The sequence below is a fragment of the Thermothielavioides terrestris genome, chromosome 6 (genome assembly GCF_000226115.1).
Source record: "Thermothielavioides terrestris NRRL 8126 chromosome 6, complete sequence".
Lineage (NCBI taxonomy): Eukaryota > Fungi > Ascomycota > Sordariomycetes > Sordariales > Chaetomiaceae > Thermothielavioides > Thermothielavioides terrestris.
The window spans coordinates 770,782-787,522 of NC_016462.1; the positions used below are offsets into that span (position 1 = coordinate 770,782).

General features: G+C 59.1%; 7 protein-coding genes across 7 annotated transcripts; 4 read left to right on the plus strand and 3 right to left on the minus strand.

Moving 5' to 3' along the window:
- Nucleotides 1–1,690: 1,690 nt before the first annotated feature.
- THITE_116498 (uncharacterized protein) lies at nt 1,691–3,259 on the plus strand (the record flags this gene model as incomplete). Its single annotated transcript, XM_003657448.1, has 4 exons — nt 1,691–1,723; nt 1,794–2,385; nt 2,463–2,843; nt 3,006–3,259. 4 exons carry the CDS (start codon nt 1,691–1,693, stop codon nt 3,257–3,259), a joined length of 1,260 nt encoding a protein of 419 aa, XP_003657496.1.
- A 503-nt stretch (nt 3,260–3,762) lies between these two features.
- Nucleotides 3,763–5,867, minus strand: THITE_2123271 (40S ribosomal protein S0). The gene is made up of 5 exons (XM_003657449.1): nt 5,635–5,867; nt 5,551–5,570; nt 5,430–5,487; nt 4,896–5,344; nt 3,763–4,827 (listed from the first exon to the last, which is right to left on the minus strand). Exons 1-5 carry the CDS (start codon nt 5,724–5,726, stop codon nt 4,574–4,576), a joined length of 873 nt encoding a protein of 290 aa, XP_003657497.1. The 5' UTR covers nt 5,727–5,867; the 3' UTR covers nt 3,763–4,573.
- Nucleotides 5,868–6,168: 301 nt separating this feature from the next.
- On the minus strand, nt 6,169–8,857 carry THITE_2082691 (uncharacterized protein). Its single transcript, XM_003657450.1, has 5 exons — nt 8,800–8,857; nt 8,630–8,718; nt 7,660–8,552; nt 6,321–7,567; nt 6,169–6,255 (listed from the first exon to the last, which is right to left on the minus strand). Exons 1-4 carry the CDS (start codon nt 8,829–8,831, stop codon nt 7,484–7,486), a joined length of 1,098 nt encoding a protein of 365 aa, XP_003657498.1. The 5' UTR covers nt 8,832–8,857; the 3' UTR covers nt 6,169–6,255; nt 6,321–7,483.
- A 217-nt stretch (nt 8,858–9,074) lies between these two features.
- THITE_2123276 (uncharacterized protein) lies at nt 9,075–11,499 on the plus strand. Its single transcript, XM_003657451.1, has 3 exons — nt 9,075–9,255; nt 9,380–9,469; nt 9,540–11,499. Exons 1-3 carry the CDS (start codon nt 9,221–9,223, stop codon nt 11,248–11,250), a joined length of 1,836 nt encoding a protein of 611 aa, XP_003657499.1. The 5' UTR covers nt 9,075–9,220; the 3' UTR covers nt 11,251–11,499.
- On the plus strand, nt 11,499–12,885 carry THITE_2123277 (uncharacterized protein). Its single transcript, XM_003657452.1, has one exon. The coding sequence runs from the start codon at nt 11,808–11,810 to the stop codon at nt 12,528–12,530; it is 723 nt and encodes a 240-aa protein (XP_003657500.1). The 5' UTR covers nt 11,499–11,807; the 3' UTR covers nt 12,531–12,885.
- Nucleotides 12,886–13,277: 392 nt separating this feature from the next.
- THITE_2025341 (uncharacterized protein) lies at nt 13,278–14,947 on the minus strand (the record flags this gene model as incomplete). Its single annotated transcript, XM_003657453.1, has 7 exons — nt 13,278–13,312; nt 13,497–13,559; nt 13,623–13,684; nt 13,959–14,136; nt 14,434–14,550; nt 14,610–14,684; nt 14,752–14,947. Coding segments are annotated over 7 exons (726 nt in total), but the record flags the coding sequence as incomplete, so codon positions are not given.
- A 1,034-nt stretch (nt 14,948–15,981) lies between these two features.
- THITE_18232 (uncharacterized protein) lies at nt 15,982–16,529 on the plus strand (the record flags this gene model as incomplete). Its single annotated transcript, XM_003657454.2, has 2 exons — nt 15,982–16,154; nt 16,355–16,529. Coding segments are annotated over 2 exons (348 nt in total), but the record flags the coding sequence as incomplete, so codon positions are not given.
- Between the last annotated feature and the right edge of the window lie 212 nt (nt 16,530–16,741).

Consider the following 16,741-nt stretch of genomic DNA (forward strand, 5'->3'; position numbering starts at 1 on the left):
CGATTACATACACTAGGGAGATCCTGATGGATCCCCAAACTGGGGTTGGGTCTGACCGATGGGGGACAGCGAGGCGTATCGGGAGTTCCTTTGTTTGCTTTACATTGCTTGTCTTTTGGTGGTACTTCGGCGCATGGCTGCTGAGCCTTCCTAGCTTCGCTGGTAGTTTACTGCTGCCAATGTGCGTGGAGTGGGGGGTTTAGATCTTGGGATTCTGACTTGGTTTGGTTTGATTCGGAGATACCTTGGCCTGTTGGCTCCCTGCCGGGTTTTTGGCGGGACGGGGCCGTGCGTGGGTTTGCGTTCTTGCCCTGCCTGATTGATGGGTGCTGCTGGTAGGATTTGCTGGGACGTGTTGTGTTGTTGCTGGTGGGGGTGTTGCATAAGGGGTTGTGGTGATACCAATCCCGGGGAGTGTGGTATCAGGAAGAGGAGAGGGATGTGGTAGATCTGGCGTCGTCGCGGGTTGTTGTAAGAGAGCACGTCTGACCCAGGGACCAGGTGGCTGATTGCAGTTAGTGGTGCATCAGTTGATTGGGGGCAATCGAAATGTCGACTTCAAGACGCTTATGTCTGATGCAGTGTGTCCGTGGGCGGTTGCTCCATCTTCAGGTCCCGGTTTGTGATTCTGCTTGCTCTGATTCTTTTCATGTGTTGATGAGTCTTTTCATGTGTTGATGAGACAAGCAGTTGAAAGTGGTAGAAGACAGCGCAATCATGGTATCCAGGGTGCCGGATATGAGTCGCATGTGACATGACTCTTTATGACGGCAGCGAAGGCTGTATCGATATCTATATAGCAGGGAAGGCGGCCGCGCTCGCTACTCTCTGTTTCTACCTACTCATAGTTCATGTGACTTATACCGTAGATACCGCGTTTCTGAATACGACGCGTGACGTCGTGGCGCTAGGGATGAGCTAGTGTGCAGAACTGGGCGTGGTTGACCAGTTGCTCCGCCAGGCCGTGGTCACAGCCAGAGAGAACAGTTCGGATGTGTCTCTTCGCTCATCATGTGAAGTTACCTAACGCAGCTGTTTGCCGTTGCTGAAACCTCTGCCATTGCTTGGCGACTGACTGACATCTACCTAATTCTTGGTGAATGATAGACACTGCTTTGGGCTGCCATCCCAGGATTGCTATTTCCTGGTAGCTCCTGCCGATTCACTCAGTTCCTGGAGAATCTCTAATCGGGCTGCTGCCTTGGTCCCTCTCATGACCTCACACCTCCTGCCCTTTGCGGATGTTCAGGTGGCCTCTCCATGTTTACATCCGCGCAGGTCCGGTGGCATGTGCCCTCTTTCGTTCTTTCCTTATGCGCTGAAAAACGCCGCTCCTTCTCTGGCATGCTTCTCAGCTGAGCATGTGCCATTTTCCATCTCATCGCCTGGTCTCGCTCCGCGCAGGTATATAAGCCCAACATGCTGGCGTGTTCCCTCCCCCAGGAGCCATCTCCCCATGTTCAGGATCGCATCGCTGGTTCTATATAGAGCTGCTCTTCTCAACTCTCGACCTTGAACCCACGGCGAGCATAACTCGTTGATTTCGTTAAGCGTTTTTTCCGCCCTCTTGACATCCGACCTGGCCTCTCCAGCCGATCGCAACTCGACGACTTCCACCGAGTCACGGCTTCGGTCTCCACGAGCAACAGGTTCCTTGTCTGATCGGTTAAGGGCTGCCGCAACATCCACCATGGAGAAGCTCCCAGCCGAGCTTTACGACGCCGTACGTCTGGATGGCATTACTTCTCTATCAACTTACGATTCGACGTTGTACTCTGCTGACCCGTGCGTAGATCGTCGTCCAGCTGCATCACGACTTCTGCCACTGCTCCTCGGGATATTCTCGGCCATCGAGGTGGGACGCCGTCCATTCCTATAAGGTCACTAATATCAATCTGTATGGGGAATGGGATTTCATCATCTCGCTGAACTTGAAGCGGGAGCTGTGCGATCTCCGACTCGTCAACAGACGTTTCTATACGCCAGCCACCCGGATATTGTTCAGCCATTTTAAGCTCGTCCTCGGATATGACTGTCGCCCCGAGTGGACATTTAGGCAGCAAGCCCGGTATTGCCTCGCAGACGAGAACCGGAGCCTTCTCGGCCAAATCACCGGCTTGGCGATCAACCTGCCTTGTATAACCGAGGACGAGTTTTCCGTACCTGGACATCGGATCCGGGCCAGAGTCGCGGCCCAGCATAACTTTATGCGCAGACTCCCTTCGCTCGTTACCCGGTTCGACTCGGTAACTGCGCTTAAGATCCGTGTCGTGGCGATCCGGAGACCCGAATGGTGGCAGGGCCTATGGCTCGAGGATATAATCAAGTTTGCCTTGAGCAAGCTTCGCAACCTCACGGAACTGCACATGATCTCCCCTTGGAGGTGTGAGTGGTTGGCCCTGCGTTAAGTCTCGAGCGATCCATAAGCTGACTCGACCACCTGGGCCCGTCCACCCGCTTAGCTGCCAACACGATCCTCGAATCCGTTCCGCCGCAGCAGTGTGATCGGTTGAGAAGGCTCATTGTCGTTCACGAACACGGGTGTGGCCGCCAGCTGCCACCTATCGCTCGCTTCAAGAACCTCACTGAGCTTGCACTCCGGGATATGCCCCCAGCTCCGCTGAGGCTGCACGACCAGCTCCGAGGACTCACACGGCTGCAACTGGAACGTGTATGCTCCGCAGCGGCATATTTCATCGCCGCAATGACGGGGGTACCAGTTCCGGCTTCTTCTCTGTCCGAAGATGGAGAAAGCAGCGGCGGGGTGACAAGCGCTCCTCTTACCCACCTCGGACTATACGATGTGGAACTTGAGAGCGTGGAGGAAGACGGGCAGATACACGGTACGTGCTTGGCGTGCTTTTCAAGCATCTGGATGTCGCTCTCTACGTTGCCCACTATCGAGAGCAATTTATTCTTTTTTTTTTTTCTTTCCTGATATTTCCTCTTTCAGCAGTATTGTCTACTTCATTAAATACCTATACTGACCGAAATGCGCCCAACAGAGGCTGGCAGCTGGAGTCTTGTTTTCGACACGGTCCGACGCCGTTGCCGCCGGCTGAGAACACTCTGGGTCGACGGGGTTTTCTATGCCCATTCATTTACGCACCCCACGCCGTCGACGCAGATGACCGAGGCCGACGAGGAGGCCCTGAAGGCTTTGGCTGCGGATGTTCGGTCGAGGCCGGACGGGGACGCGAGGTGCCAAATCCGAATGCAGTACGGGGTGTATTACGATAAGACGAACCGAGCAGTGTAAATAGAACGGATCTAAGAGCGGGAAGGACTGGTTTGGCAGATTTGGAAGGCATGTTTTTGGATAACTATGCGTTCAACGCTCCAGATCATAGTACAACCGGAGGTAGAGCAATGTCTTCGATTGGCTGGCTCTCGCCGCACAGCGTAGAAGTTCAATATGGATGGTCAAGGGGCTTCGAAGAAGCAAGACTCTTCCAATCTTAAGAACCTGACCGTTTCATGTCATCATACAACCATAGCTTGGTGGACTTCCGACCTATCCTTGACACGGGCCCAGACCAGGGGATGCGCCCAGGAACGGGTCTATGATGTCCGTTCCGTCTCCGGAGTAAGCGGTGGCACGTTCAAATCGCTGAGTGAGGTGGAGTCTTGTAATAATGCAGTCGAGTATCCGTATCACGTCTTTACCTTAAAGCAGCCCAAGACCAGCTACGAAGACATCATTCGCTCCATCCTGCCCCCAGATTGCTCAGGGCTGCTCGTGAGCTGGCCAACTGAATACTGGCTCGTAGGTGACATGAAGTCCTGCCAGGAGCTATCCTCTCGCACTGGGGCATCAACAGCGTACGAGACTGAACTGTTATATTGCCTACGTTCATCAAATTATCCTTGCATACGCTATTGCTGTGTTGGTTTACTTCTGCTGGCAACTGGGAACTGGCAGATACTTTCATGTAACCAGAGAAGAATCGCCAGCAAGACACTGTGGAAAGAACCGTCAGAGTTATGCTGAGAATTATATGTTAATGTTCACTCCAGCCCCTGTCCCTGACGCGGACTGGGGGTTGTTTTCATAAATCCGCGCCTTTGAGCATATGGGCATGAAGCTGGCTTTTCAGTCATGGTGTTTTACATCAACCCAAAAGGAGCAAATCCCACTGACCAAACCAGTTGTTTCATTCTCGTGCCCTGGCGGGCCACACGGACACTCAAGTCAGGATCGAAACCAGAGCCCGTTCGCGGGCAAACAGATGTGCACCAGTCAACCATCAACCAGAAATGTGGCCGAGTAGAATTCCTATGGCAAGGCGGGATAACGATTAAGTCCACCCCTCATGACCCCACAGGGCATTCCCCCTCCCCAGCAGAGACAAAGTTCCGCCAGGGAGGATATCTTTCCCTCATTAGTGCGGTCATGTGTAACCTCCGCCAAAGAGACGCTACTTTCGCGCCACAAATCTGCGCCGAGACGAGGAAGATATGGCGAGTGGAAGCGGGGCAAATGAATCAAGCCAAGAGCGAGACAAGGCCCCGAAAACCAGCGCCGGTACGCCTGAACCCGAAGATCGCCTTTCTATTTTGTGCCGTCTCCTTTCTACCAGCCCGACGCGTCCTTGGGAGCCTCAGCAGCCCACTCGCCGGTGGCAGCGGCGGCGCCAGTCTCCCAGCCAGGCTGCGCCTCGCTCCACTCAGCAGTGGCGCCGACGGCAGGGAAGCCAGCGGGAGCAGCCTCCCAGTCACCAGCGCCAGCGGCGAAGCCGGACTCGATGGCGACGGGGCCCTCGTCCTCAACGCCGGGGAGCTTCTCCTCCTCGACCTTCTCCTCGGCCTCAGCCTCGGGGTCACGGTCTGCGCAGAATGATTAGCTTTATTCGCCTGTCCACGCTTCGGGACTGTAACACAAAGAAGGGACGTACAGAAGTAGAGGTCGACCATGACGTCCCAGGGGGTCTCGCGGTTGTAGATGGTGCCGCGCAGGCGGAGGACCTCACGGGCCAGCATCCACCAGATCAGGCCAATGGCGTGGCGACCCTTGTTGTTGGTGGGGATGGCAACGTCGACGAACTCGGTCGGCGAGTCGGCGTCGCAGAGAGCGATGACGGGGATGTTGACGTACGAGGCCTCCTTGATGGCCTGAGCGTCGGTGCGGGGGTCGGTGACGACGATCAGACGGGGCTCCTTGAACGATCGGGTGATGTAGTTGGTGAAGGAACCGGGAGTGAAGCGGCCGGCAATGGCCTGGGCGCCGGTGTGGGCGGCGAACTTGAGGACGGCACGCTGGCCGTAGGGACGGGCCGAGATCACGCAGACATCGCTCGGGTTGTCAATGGCAGCAATGATGCGGGCCGCCAGGACGAGCTTCTCCCTGCAGGCGTGCACCGTCAGCGCTCTGTCGTTCGCAAATTCGAGCCGCAGTCATCCTCCCCCGCGACAGGGTCCAGCCCACGCACCAGGTCTTGCCAATGTTGATGATGTTCACGCCGTCGGCACGCGTCTTCCAGATGTAGGCTGCACGCAAGAAGCTGTCAGATTTGTGTCCTTCGACCGGTCGCCCGGTTGGGGTTTATTTACGCTGCATATGGACGCTCAGGCTAAGGCACACTGTCAGTACGCGCCGCGACAACGAGCGACGGCAGACATGCGGGGAGGACGCACTTCTTGGAGCCAATGTGGCACTGAGCAGCGAGCAGCTGCTCAATGTCGGCGCTCGTGGCATTGAAGATGGAGGGCAGGTTTGCGGGCGCCATCTTGACTGAGCCTCTTCTCGCGGACGTGACGGAAGAAGGATGTCAAGACTCGGGCGTCCAAGGGTGGGATATATTTTTCTGGCTCCAGCGCGAAGCTGCAGGCGGAGCTCGGCGATTTTTGGCACACAAAAATCATTTTTGTGGAGAGCCCCGCCAGGGTTGTGCCATTGGCGACTGATGTCTGATAAGTCAGGTCAGGATCTTTACGGGCGCAGCCGGCTTCTCAGCGGGCCGTCGCCAGCTGCTTCTTCCGAGCAGGACGAGGGTACGGAGGTACGGAGTATAACCGGAGTATAACCGCTGTTTTACCGCCCGAGGATATCCTGTGGTCAGGGCGAGGCACTCCGGATCAAGTTAGTCTTGAATTGGCTTAGCGCGACTGGCTCCAAAATCTGGGTCGTCTCGTCGTCCCGAGAAGTTGAGCGCGCCAGACGGAGGCAACGAGCAATCCGGGAGACGACGGCCCAAGACAGCACCTTCGCCATGCCTCCGCGAATACCCGTCCCGCAGGGACTGCGAAGTCTCACGCGTGAGATTGTCCATATTGCGGCCCTCAGAAGGAAGAAGTACACCAGCTGACACGCTGCTTCTCAGTATGCCTGCGCCCGGCCCTGACGCCGACTCCGACCACAAGCCTGCTGCCGCTGGTGCAGAAGGCCAACCTCTCGAAAAAGGAGAAGAAGCGGCGCATGAAGCAGGACCCTTACCGCTGGGCCCTGGCGCAGCAGCGGAGGAACGCCAACCTCAAGCGGCGCGAGGAGCTCGAGAAGGAGCGGAAGGCCAACTGGGGCAACCCTGTTCACGGCATCACGACGCCGTTCGTCAAGTCCTTCGACACCGCCGGCCAGGAACCCGTCTCCAGCGGGGATAACCAGCCTCTCCCGACGTCACCGCACCTCCGCAACTTCCTGCTCACCAAGGAGGAGCTGGACAAGGCGATCGAGTACTCGCGGCGCGTGACGCAGCCGCTGGTGGGCCAGGAGCGGCAGCCGTCCGACCCGGAGCTGGACGCGGCGGACCTGAGGGAGCACGAGCAGAAGCACGCCAAGGCGGTGGTGGCGCTGCAGCGCATCACGGACCTGCGGAACGGCAGCGCCAAGGACCGCAAGCACGCCAACATCCGCCGGTGCATCGAGACGTTCGGCCGGCACGTCACGGACCACACGCTCGAGCGGCCGGCGCCGCCGCTCGGCCGCGGCCAGGTCGAGCAGCCGAAGCCGGTGCGCGCGGGGCCCGACACGGGCAGCAGCGAGGTGCAGATCGCCATCCTGACGGCCAAGATCAGGGCGCTCGCGCTGGCGCTGGAGGGGCCGAAGGGGCACCGAGACAAGAATAACAAGCGGGGCCTGCTGAAGCTGGTCCACAGGCGGCAGAGGCTGCTACGGTACATGGAGAGGAAGGAGAGGGGGAGCGGCAGGTGGCAGCATCTGATCACGACGCTGGGTCTGACGCCGGCGACGTACAAGGGCCAGATCTCACTGTAGTGGTCCGGGGATGGGATGAGATGGGTATGGAAAGAGAGAGGAATGAGACAATCAGAAAGAACATGTGTAAATTTCTCCTTGTACGATACCGACACAAATAGACAGGAGCGTGTGCAGAGAGAGATTCCCGTGTCCTGCAAGCCCACATTTCCCGCTGGATACTCATTCGCCATACGCCAGAAACCAAACACTCAAACCTCATGCTCAGGGGACCTTCTCAAAGTCTACAGATTCTAAACTCGCCAAATGCAAAAAAACAACACAACCGTGACATCAGAAGACGCTGATGTAATTACCGATGCGCTCCTTTTGGTTTTGCGCTATGCATTCGGCAATCCAGGTGATGTTGCGAATCTCCTAGACAAGGCAAGCCAGGTGAGTACATCAAACCCAAAAGAAAGAAAGCTGGGAGGACGGCGGAAAAAAGGGGAAAAAAAAGGAAGACGTACCTGCTCCCTCAACTTGACCCACGCGTAGACGATGGCGTAGGTGAACTGGCGCGTAAAGGCGCTCTTGGCGATCTCCATCTCGCGCTGGTAGAACATGTCCTCCAGACTCCTGCCGTCGGACCCGGTGCCGCCGGCCATGTTGCCCGGCCCGCCGGGCCCGCCGCCGAGGCCGGCGGCGTCGAAGAAGGCCTTGTAGTCGGCGACGCCGTCGACGGCCAGGCGCACGCCCTCGAAGTCGTCGGCGCGCGACAGCATCAGCGTGCCCTCGGGATACAGGCGGCCGAAGTTGGGGTACAGCTTCTTGCGATCGGCCTTGGACAGCTCGGTGCCGAACGAGTTGAGGGTGATGTTGATGGCGCGGCGGTCGGCCTCGAACTCGAGCAGCTCCGACATGACGTCGGCGGTCGGGGTGCCGGCCATGTCCGGGTGCGAGTTGACGAAGCGGTAGAAGTCCTCGAGGTAGTTCTTGTACAGCGTGTTGCGCACGATCTCGATGTTGAGCTCGTCCAGGTCCTGGTGGCTCAGGCTGCCCTTGAAGTAGGGGGCCAGCGGCGTCTCGATCAGCACGCTGTTGTACAGCTCCTCGATGTTGGTCGCCACGCACAGCACCGGCATCGTCTCGAACCAGCCGAGCGGGTGGCACCGGTCCAGCAGCTCGCGCGTGTCGCGCTCGTGCAGCGTCCCCGTGATGAGCAGCGCCACGTTGTCGATCATGTAGCCGTACGTGACGTAGTCCAGGAACCGGGCGAGAGAGCCAACCGCGTTGGCCCGGACGTAGCGAAACTCCGATACGAGCTTATCTGTTGCCTTGGCCGCGAGGCTGGACGTCGACGGGTTGGGGGGCAGCGATGCGAGGAAGTCGCCGTAGGCAGGGCCGAGCTGCAGCTTGAGGTCTGGAGATTGGCAGGCATCCAGTCAGGTTCTGCGTGCGTGGGAAAGGGAGAAGAAGCAAGAGGGCACAGATCGCTACCATCGATGGTCTCGCATTGTGTCATGTTGGTGTAGTTGGCGCTGGTGAGCAGTCCGTTGCGGTAGCCTCGGACGATCCCCTCGATGTAGCTGCACGCCGAAGAGCGCCGGTCAGCGCGTACTCACTCCTTCACTCCTCCAAGCAGACCGCTGGGGCTGGCGCGAGCTTACCCATTATTCACATTAAAGAAGAGGCCCTCCATCTTTGCAGTTGTGTGTGCGGCGTGTGAAGCTCTGGCAAGGGCTCACTCCGACAGTTGGAGCTCGGGGATGCGGCTCAGAACGGCGTTTGTTCCAGGGCCGCCAATGCGCAAGCCGCCAAGACATCTCGGGCTGGGAGGTGCAGTGATGTACGTACCTCTCTGCCTGCCCCGAACCGCCAGTATCGATAGGTGGAGAGCTCGGACCAGCCGCCCGCCCCACCGACAGCTCTCTGCAGGCTCGAGGGTAAAAAAATTGTCGGTCGCTCTCAACTTTTTTTCTACAGAAAGCCGCCATACAGTGCAGGTACAGACGCCGTGAATCCGCCTCCCCACGCTTCCCCACGACAACTGCAAGCGCGGCCGGGTCACACGACGCCGAAACTGCCAAAATGGGTCTCTTCATCCTCGCGGAGACCAGCGCCGGGTAAGTGCATCTTGTTCAATGGCGTGCGTGCCGGCGCCGAGCCCGGCGCGGAGCCGGCGAGTCGCGATGCACTGGATGCGCTGACCTGCTCGTTGACCACTGTCGCGCTAATTCACGCCTGCAGTTATGGCCTGTTCAAGGCCACCGATAAGAAGCTGCTCAGTTCCGACAACCTAGCCGACCGTCTTTCTACCGTGGAGAAGATCAACAAGGAGTAAGTGCCGGCGCCCAGCAGAAACCCCGTTTTGCTCTCGCTGCGCGTGCTAACAATAGCCTCCCTGCAGAATCAAGTACAAGCAGTTCGCCAAGTTCGACAGCGCTGCCAGCGCCCTCGAGGAAATTTCCGGTGTGATTGAGGGCAAGGTCACGCCCAAGCTCGCCAGCCTGCTCAATGAGTTCAAGGACGAGAAGAAGGTCACCCTGGCCGTGGCCGAGAGCAAGCTCGGAAGCTCCATCTTGAAGCTGCCCAACCTCAACATCAAGCCCATCTCCGACTCGTCGACCGCCGATCTGTTTCGCGCCATCCGTCAGCACCTGCCCGACCTCGTGCCCGGCATGCTCCCCGAGAACTTTAAGGAGATGTCTCTGGGTCTGTCGCACTCGCTGTCGCGCCACCGGCTGAAGTTCTCTCCCGACAAGGTTGACGTTATGATCGTCCACGCCGTGTCCCTTTTGGACGACATGGACAAGGAGCTGAATTTCTTTGCCATGCGTGTGAAGGAGTGGTACGGGTGGCATTTCCCCGAGCTGGCCAAGATCCTGCCAGACAACCTGTCATATGCCAAGGTCGTTGTCACGCTGGGCTTGCGCTCCAACGCGCCCCAGGCCGACCTCTCCGAAATCCTCCCTCACGAGATCGAGACGGCCGTCAAGACCGCCGCCGACATGAGCATGGGCACCGAGGTCTCGGACGAGGACCTAGAAAACATCAAGTCCCTGGCGGAACAGGTCATCGAGCTCTCCGGCTATAGGAGACAGCTTGCCGAGTACCTCGAGAACCGCATGAAGGCTATCGCTCCCAACTTGACCGAACTTGTCGGCCCCCTCGTTGGCGCCCGCCTCATCGCTCACACCGGCTCCCTCATCAGCCTGGCCAAGAACCCCGGTTCGACCATTCAGATCCTCGGTGCGGAGAAGGCCTTGTTCCGCGCGCTCAAGACGAAGCACGCGACGCCCAAGTACGGCCTGATCTACCATGCTTCGTTGGTCGGCCAGGCCTCTGGCCCGAACAAGGGCAAGATGGCTCGTCAGCTGGCTTCGAAGGTGGCCCTCGGTGTCCGCACCGACGCGCTTGCCGAATTTGAGGACGACGCGGACGACGAGACTCGTGCGAGCCTGGGCATCAGGGCCCGAGCCAAGCTTGAGAACAACCTGCGGCTGATGGAAGGCAAGCCGCTCTCTAAGGGGGTTGCGGTCGGCCCCAACGGCATTCCCCTCGGCGCACCTCCCAAGTGGGACGTCAAGGAGGCGCGCAAGTACAACATCGATGTCGATGGCCTCGCTGCTGCCGAGACACCGGCGCCGAAGAAGCCCCTCATCCAAGAAGTAGATGAGGAGATGGCCGATGCCGGCGCCGGCGCTGCGGAGCAGTCCGACGCGGAGATGCAAGAGGCACCAAGCAAGGAGGACAAAAAAGACAAGAAAGACAAGAAGGAGAAGAAAGAGAAGAAGGACAAGCCCAAGAAGTCCAAGGAGCCCGAGGCTGCGACACCTGCCAAGATTACCGAGAAGGACTACGAGCGCCTCGCGAAGGAAGTCGGCATGTCCGTGTCCAAGTTCACGCGCCGGCTCGAGAAGGGCCAGATCAAGGTGAAGGCTGATGGTACCGTCGAGGTTCTCAGCAAGAAGGAAGCCAAGGCTGAGGAGGGTGAGGAGCAAGCCGCTCAAACACCAGTCAAGGCCCAGGGCTCAAAGCGCAAGCACGAGGAAGAGGCAGAGACGCCGGCTAAGGAGGAGAAGCACAAGAAGAAGAAGAAGAAGCACGGCAAAGAGTAAGCGGCTGCCACTCCTGCTTTGCCGGGTTTCTCTCTTTTTTTCACTTTCTTCTCTGTATGATACACCGTCTGGCGCACCGGCTGGTGGTTCCAGGTTGCTTTTGGCGTTGGGTTAGGCAAGAGGGCGGCGTTCTGGCGGGGTTTGTGTATGTTCATGCCGCATTCCATGGCGATGAAAAGGGCAGGATCAGAGGGCTTCGTTGCCCCGGGCCGTGCTTCAGAGCGGCACTTAGCATCTGCAGTGGGAGGAGGGTTAGCCTCCTGGCACGAGCGTCAACGCTTGACATTTAAGATTTTCGTCCCGTGGCCGTGCGCTGTAGTTAAGCGCTGAAATAGTGGAACTGCTCTTTGCTCTGGCACAGTATCACTCTTCATATCTCCCTCTGTACCTGGTAAGAATCGCTCGCGTTCGGCCAGCAGCGGGAAGCAGAAGTATTACACCCTTGTCGGTTGAGATCGACCTGCAGGTCACAGTAGCTTTGCCCCACTCCAATTCCGTCAGAGCTGCAGCCGTGCTTCCCTCGCGGAATCACTTCCTAGACTTTCAACATCTCCATCATGGCAGACTCGCCGCGGCGTCGGTCGCGATCGAGCTCCCGCTCCCGCTCGCCCCCGCGCCGGCCAAAGGTCACCGGCGGCTTCAGGTGGAAGGAGAAGCGGCCGACCGAGTCGGACGACAGGCGCGACGACCGCGGTCTGCAGCGCGGGTACCGCGACCGCTCGCCCAGGCGGGAGCGCGAGCGGGAGGCGGACCGCGACCGTGACCGCGACCGCGACCGCGATCGGGGCAGGGAAAGGGACAGGGACAGAGACAGGGACAGGGAGAAGGGCAGGGAGCGTGATCGAGAGTATGGTCGAGAGAGGGAGAGGGAGAGACGCGGAGCCCGCAGCGATCGAGAGCGCTCGCCGTCCAGACGAGACCGCGACCGCGACCGCGACGGCCAACAAGCAAAACCAAGACGAGACAAACCGTCCACCACAACACCCACGACAAGAACAAAAACAACAACAACGACGGCGGCGGCGGCGGCGACAGGCGGCGAGGAAATGATCATCGTGACGGTCAACGACCGGCTCGGGACCAAGGCGCAGATCCCGGCCTTCCCGAGCGACACGGTCGGCCAGTTCAAGATCATGGTCGCCATGCGCATCGGGCGCGAGCCGCACGAGATCCTGCTCAAGCGGCAGGGCGAGCGGCCCTTCAAGGACGCCATCACGCTCGCCGACTACGGCGTGTCGAATGGCGTCCAGCTTGATCTGGAGGTTGATACCGGTGATTAAGCCGCGGGGAAGGGGGGCGGTCGTCTGCCGTTGGGGGATTGGAGGAGACGGGAAGGTGGGGGGTGGTTTGTCAAAGTGAAGAGGCGGTTGAGAGAGCGCATGGAGTGTCTCGGACACTTTGAAGCTCAGGTAGTTACACGCTGGCATTCGAGGGACATTCAGCGTTCCCGGCAGGAGGTATCAGTCAGTCGCCGGATGAACAGAATCCGCGGTTTTGAAACCCGAACGAGCCAAAATTACTCAAGTATGCTACCTCCCCCCGAACCCTCACCCCGCCCAGCCCTCGCTATCCTCCACATCCTCCACCTCGACCATCCGACGCCCCTGGGCCGGCCCCACCGCGGCTCCGGATCCGGTCCCTTCTGCCTGCTGGGAGGTCTGCGCGAACTGCGGGATCTTGATCGACAGATTCCGATTCCCGGGCCCACCGGCACTGGCACCATCGCCGCTGCTTCCGTCGGCGTCTCTCTTCGGACGGCCCGCGTATTCCGCTTGGGCGGAGGCTCGCTCTGCGTGGCCGGCTGCTTCCTGCCTCGGACCATCTTGGTTCTGGTTCGGTACAGATGGAGGGGTGGCGTGTTGGACATGGCGCGTGGGGGAGTGAGGGCCCTCGTCGTCGCTGGAGGAGTTGGAGGGGTGCGCAGGGTCGCGCTGGTGATGGGCGTCGTCGGACTCGTCGGACGTGGTCTCTTCGTGCGCTTTGTGGGGTGGGAGGCGGCCGGTTCTGTTCCTCGCGGCGTGGACTTGGCGCTTGCCTTGGGCAATGTAATGCTCTTTGAAGTCTACAGGGGAAGATGTTTAGTGAAAAACCTGGTGGGTGAAATAAGGAGGACGGAGCCTACGGTCTAGGCACAGGCGTTCGGCGATGGCCTCCTGGTGGCATTTGGGCTTGGAGCAGCCGTCTGGAATATGCGTAGGTGGTCAGTTCTGCTTTGGGGTTGAATGAGGAGACGCCGGGTTTCTCACGCGTGATGCAGAACAGCGCCAGCCGGTCGACGTGTGCGTGACACATCTGCCTCCGGCATGTATCTGCATATGGCTGTCATTAGCGGAACCCGATGAAAAACATCCGTGGTGAGAAGGTGGACTGACGTAGAGGGCAATAGTGCCCTACATCCTGGCCGCTGGCGGTCCAGGGTCGAGGGTACTGGCAGCTCGAGTCGTGGCAACGGTCTGGCCGAGGTCAGAGACCAATCCCAGAGGTCAAACCAGCAACGATGTCGCTCACGATCCTCGCAGTACAAGCCAGAGTCCGTCGGCTTGTCACAGTCTCGCTCGTGGCAGGTGTGCTTCTCGCAGAACAGCGAGCCCTCCATCTTTATGGCAGCGCATCGCCGCGCAGAGCAGGTGGCGTCTACCGAAGTCAGACTTTTTTCCCCCACGGTATTCACAGCGACAAACCTACGATTGGTGCAATAGGCAAGGTACTCGTTCGTTCTGGCGGAGAAGTGTCTTGCCTCTCCGCAGCTGCTCCAGGCGCACTTGATATCTGGGACAGTTAGCCGCGGCCCGCGGAGAGAGAGACCACATTCGGTGAACGTACGCATTGCGCAGTAGGGGAAGTCGCTCTCCACGATGGAGCGGCAACCTGTGGTCCTGCACCGGTCTGGACGGAAGCTTAGAGACGGGCTTGGAAGCGGAAACGGCCAGGCAACCTACGCTCAGGGCAGTAGTTACGCTGATCCAGGCGTTCCTTCGGACAACCCTCAGCCTGGCAGGCGTCTTCATCCATCAGCATCATTCAAGCTCTCAGTCAGTGGAAAGACCATGCCGCTTACGGGTGTGGCAGAAGGTGGTTCGCGATGAGAGCCGTCTTCCGGGACATCGTGGCACGGCGCACTTGTCTAAGTTGCTTCAGTCAGTACATCTTGGAAACTTGGTTCAAGATCAGGGGCCAACCGACGGTCGGAGCACACGTCGTAGCGGGCGTATCTCGGGACAGCATTGGACAGAGGGTCTACGTTCGGGTCGAGGAACTGGGCGCGGGCTTGCGTGCAGTTCGGTACGGGACATCTGGTATCTGTTGTACCATGGCAAGCTGAGCCCCGGGCTCTGTTCAGGGGCATCGGATTGGCTTACGGATGGCGCAGACCGTATCGTGCCGCGGTTTCTGATTGATGCAGTTCTCGTCGCCGTGAAAGTGGATGCAAGTGTCTAAGGGAGGGTAGGCGACTTCTCAGCAGCCAAGGCTCATGATTCCAGAGATGACGGGAGGCCATACGCTGTTTGCAAAACGGGGAGAAGTATATTGAGCTATTCGAGTACCGATGATAGGGGCCTGAGGGCGACCCGCGGTCATTGGGAGACCTCGGCGATTTGCGGCCGCTACCTCTGCGATCATCGAATTCGCCGACGACAGTCTTGTACAAGACCTCGTTGCTGCAGCCTTCGCTCCTGCACTGGGTTCTCCGGTCCATTGTCATATGGTTTCATCGAAGGGGGCTCTGAAGTGGTAGTTGGCCAGCGATACCACCAAATGGTTTGCGAGAAGAGAAAGGAAACCCTGCTTGCGCTGGCCCGGGCGGGCGCAACAGGCAAGTATAAGGTGCTGTGCGACCAAGGCCACGAGGCTGGGGATCACCACAGAAGCCGGGCGTCATGCAAGGCAAGACAATCTTGCGCCACATCACGCCCGGTTTGAGACCGCCGTCTGACTGACCCGGTTTGGCAACTGTCATTGGAGTTGTCATTGGAGCGGTCAAGCAACTTAACAGTCGACATCTTGAAGTTGGCGTCAACACACGGAAAGGTGCACAACGGAAGAAACCCGGGCTCAGTGTCTGGGTCGTGTTAACCCAGAACAAGTCCATAACCGTCCCGGATTGCTCAGGAGGGACGGGACTTGAGGGTGAATGCGGGGTGAGACGGAGGAAGCGGGCGGGCCACCAACATCCTGCTGCCACCGCATCCGGATTGGGGGAGGGGAGGCGTGACTTCCCCAGCACTGCGCAGAAGGCAGGTAGACTCGGCCCCGAGAGCATGGGGCAAGTGCGGACCGCTCGGAAACTGTTTCGCTCCATACTGGCAACAAGAACGAAATTGATCCAGGAAACATGGTCTTTAAATGGGATCAAGCTTATCGTTGGCATCAAGGACATCTTTAAAGCTTGTGGGAGAGGACAGGGTTGCAGAGCAATGAGAATCACGTGACAGCGCATCATGCACGCGCCTCGCCGATCGCCGTCGCCATTTAGAGCGCGCCCTTGGGCTGACATTTGACATCCGACGCGCCCGCATCTTTTTGTTCAACCCTTTCTTACTTATCCTTCGCCGCCCGACATTCCCACCGACTCATAGCCATTCGACTGGTCCACGAGTCAACGGCCGACAACACAGCGAGTCAACCATGGCCACCACCACCACCACCACCACGACGATGACGAGCACCAAATCCTCAAAACCCACCCCCGCAGCCGCCATGCCGCCCAGCAAGCTGCCCCTCCCGCCGCCGCTCCTCACCTCCCCGCGCGGCACCCCCTTCGAGCGCGCCGTGTGGTCTCTCACCTACCAGATCCCCGCGGGCTCCTTCAGCACCTACGCGCTGCTGGCCGCCCACCTCCGGTCCTCGCCGCGCGCCGTGGGCAACGCCCTGCGGCGGAACCCCTTTGCGCCCGAGATCCCCTGGTACGTACTACGCTCCCTTCCCTTCCCGGTCCCATCACAAAGTCCACCACCCATCCCGAATTTTGGCAAAACTACACAGTAGTCCCACCCCCGCCGAAACCTCTTAGACCACCCACCACCACTAGTGTAGACCACCACCACGAGTGTAGAGACCCGCTAACTAACCCGTTCTTTCCTTCGGAACTTTCCCCGTCGCACAGCCACCGCGTCGTCGCAACGGGCGGCGGCCTGGGCGGGTTCAAAGGCAAGATTGCGCGGCGCGACGGCGAGGGCATCACGCTGGCCGAGAAGCGGGCGCTGCTGCGGCGCGAGGGCGTGCGGTTCGACGCGGACGGCGCCAGGGTGCTCGGCACGCCGTTTGCGGGGTTCGTCTGAGTGAGATGGACTGCCTGGCTCTCTTTCTCTCTCTCTCTATCTCTTTGTGTGTGTGTGTGTATGTGGGTGTGTGTGTTAGGTACACAGGCTCAGTGGCATTATTTGCTTTAGTATGTCGCCGAAGAAACAGGGTAGGGGTTTGGGCTACCTCTGTTGCGAGGGAGAGGAGGGATGGGCTGAAGAGGGTGTGCGTGGCGTTGGAGTTGCGGAGT

What these genes read in the sequence shown, in the direction of transcription:
- THITE_2123277 (XM_003657452.1), top strand. Translation starts at nt 11,808, where the DNA reads ATGGCAGACTCGCCGCGGCGTCGGTCGCGATCGAGCTCCCGCTCCCGC.
- THITE_2082691 (XM_003657450.1), bottom strand. Translation starts at nt 8,831, where the DNA reads ATGGAGGGCCTCTTCTTTAATGTGAATAATGG. An exon ending in TTCTTTAATGTGAATAATGG is followed by an intron (nt 8,719 to 8,799) that starts GTAAGCTCGCGC and finishes TTCGGCGTGCAG; the next exon opens with CTACATCGAGGGGATCGTCC. An exon ending in ACAATGCGAGACCATCGATG is followed by an intron (nt 8,553 to 8,629) that starts GTAGCGATCTGT and finishes GCCAATCTCCAG; the next exon opens with ACCTCAAGCTGCAGCTCGGC.
- THITE_2123271 (XM_003657449.1), bottom strand. Translation starts at nt 5,726, where the DNA reads ATGGCGCCCGCAAACCTGCCCTCCATCTTCAATGCCACGAGCGCCGAC. An exon ending in CCTGAGCGTCCATATGCAGC is followed by an intron (nt 5,488 to 5,550) that starts GTAAATAAACCC and finishes TCTTGCGTGCAG; the next exon opens with CCTACATCTGGAAGACGCGT. An exon ending in ATCAACATTGGCAAGACCTG is followed by an intron (nt 5,345 to 5,429) that starts GTGCGTGGGCTG and finishes GCACGCCTGCAG; the next exon opens with GGAGAAGCTCGTCCTGGCGG.
- THITE_2123276 (XM_003657451.1), top strand. Translation starts at nt 9,221, where the DNA reads ATGGGTCTCTTCATCCTCGCGGAGACCAGCGCCGG. An exon ending in CTCGCGGAGACCAGCGCCGG is followed by an intron (nt 9,256 to 9,379) that starts GTAAGTGCATCT and finishes TCACGCCTGCAG; the next exon opens with TTATGGCCTGTTCAAGGCCA. An exon ending in GTGGAGAAGATCAACAAGGA is followed by an intron (nt 9,470 to 9,539) that starts GTAAGTGCCGGC and finishes GCCTCCCTGCAG; the next exon opens with AATCAAGTACAAGCAGTTCG.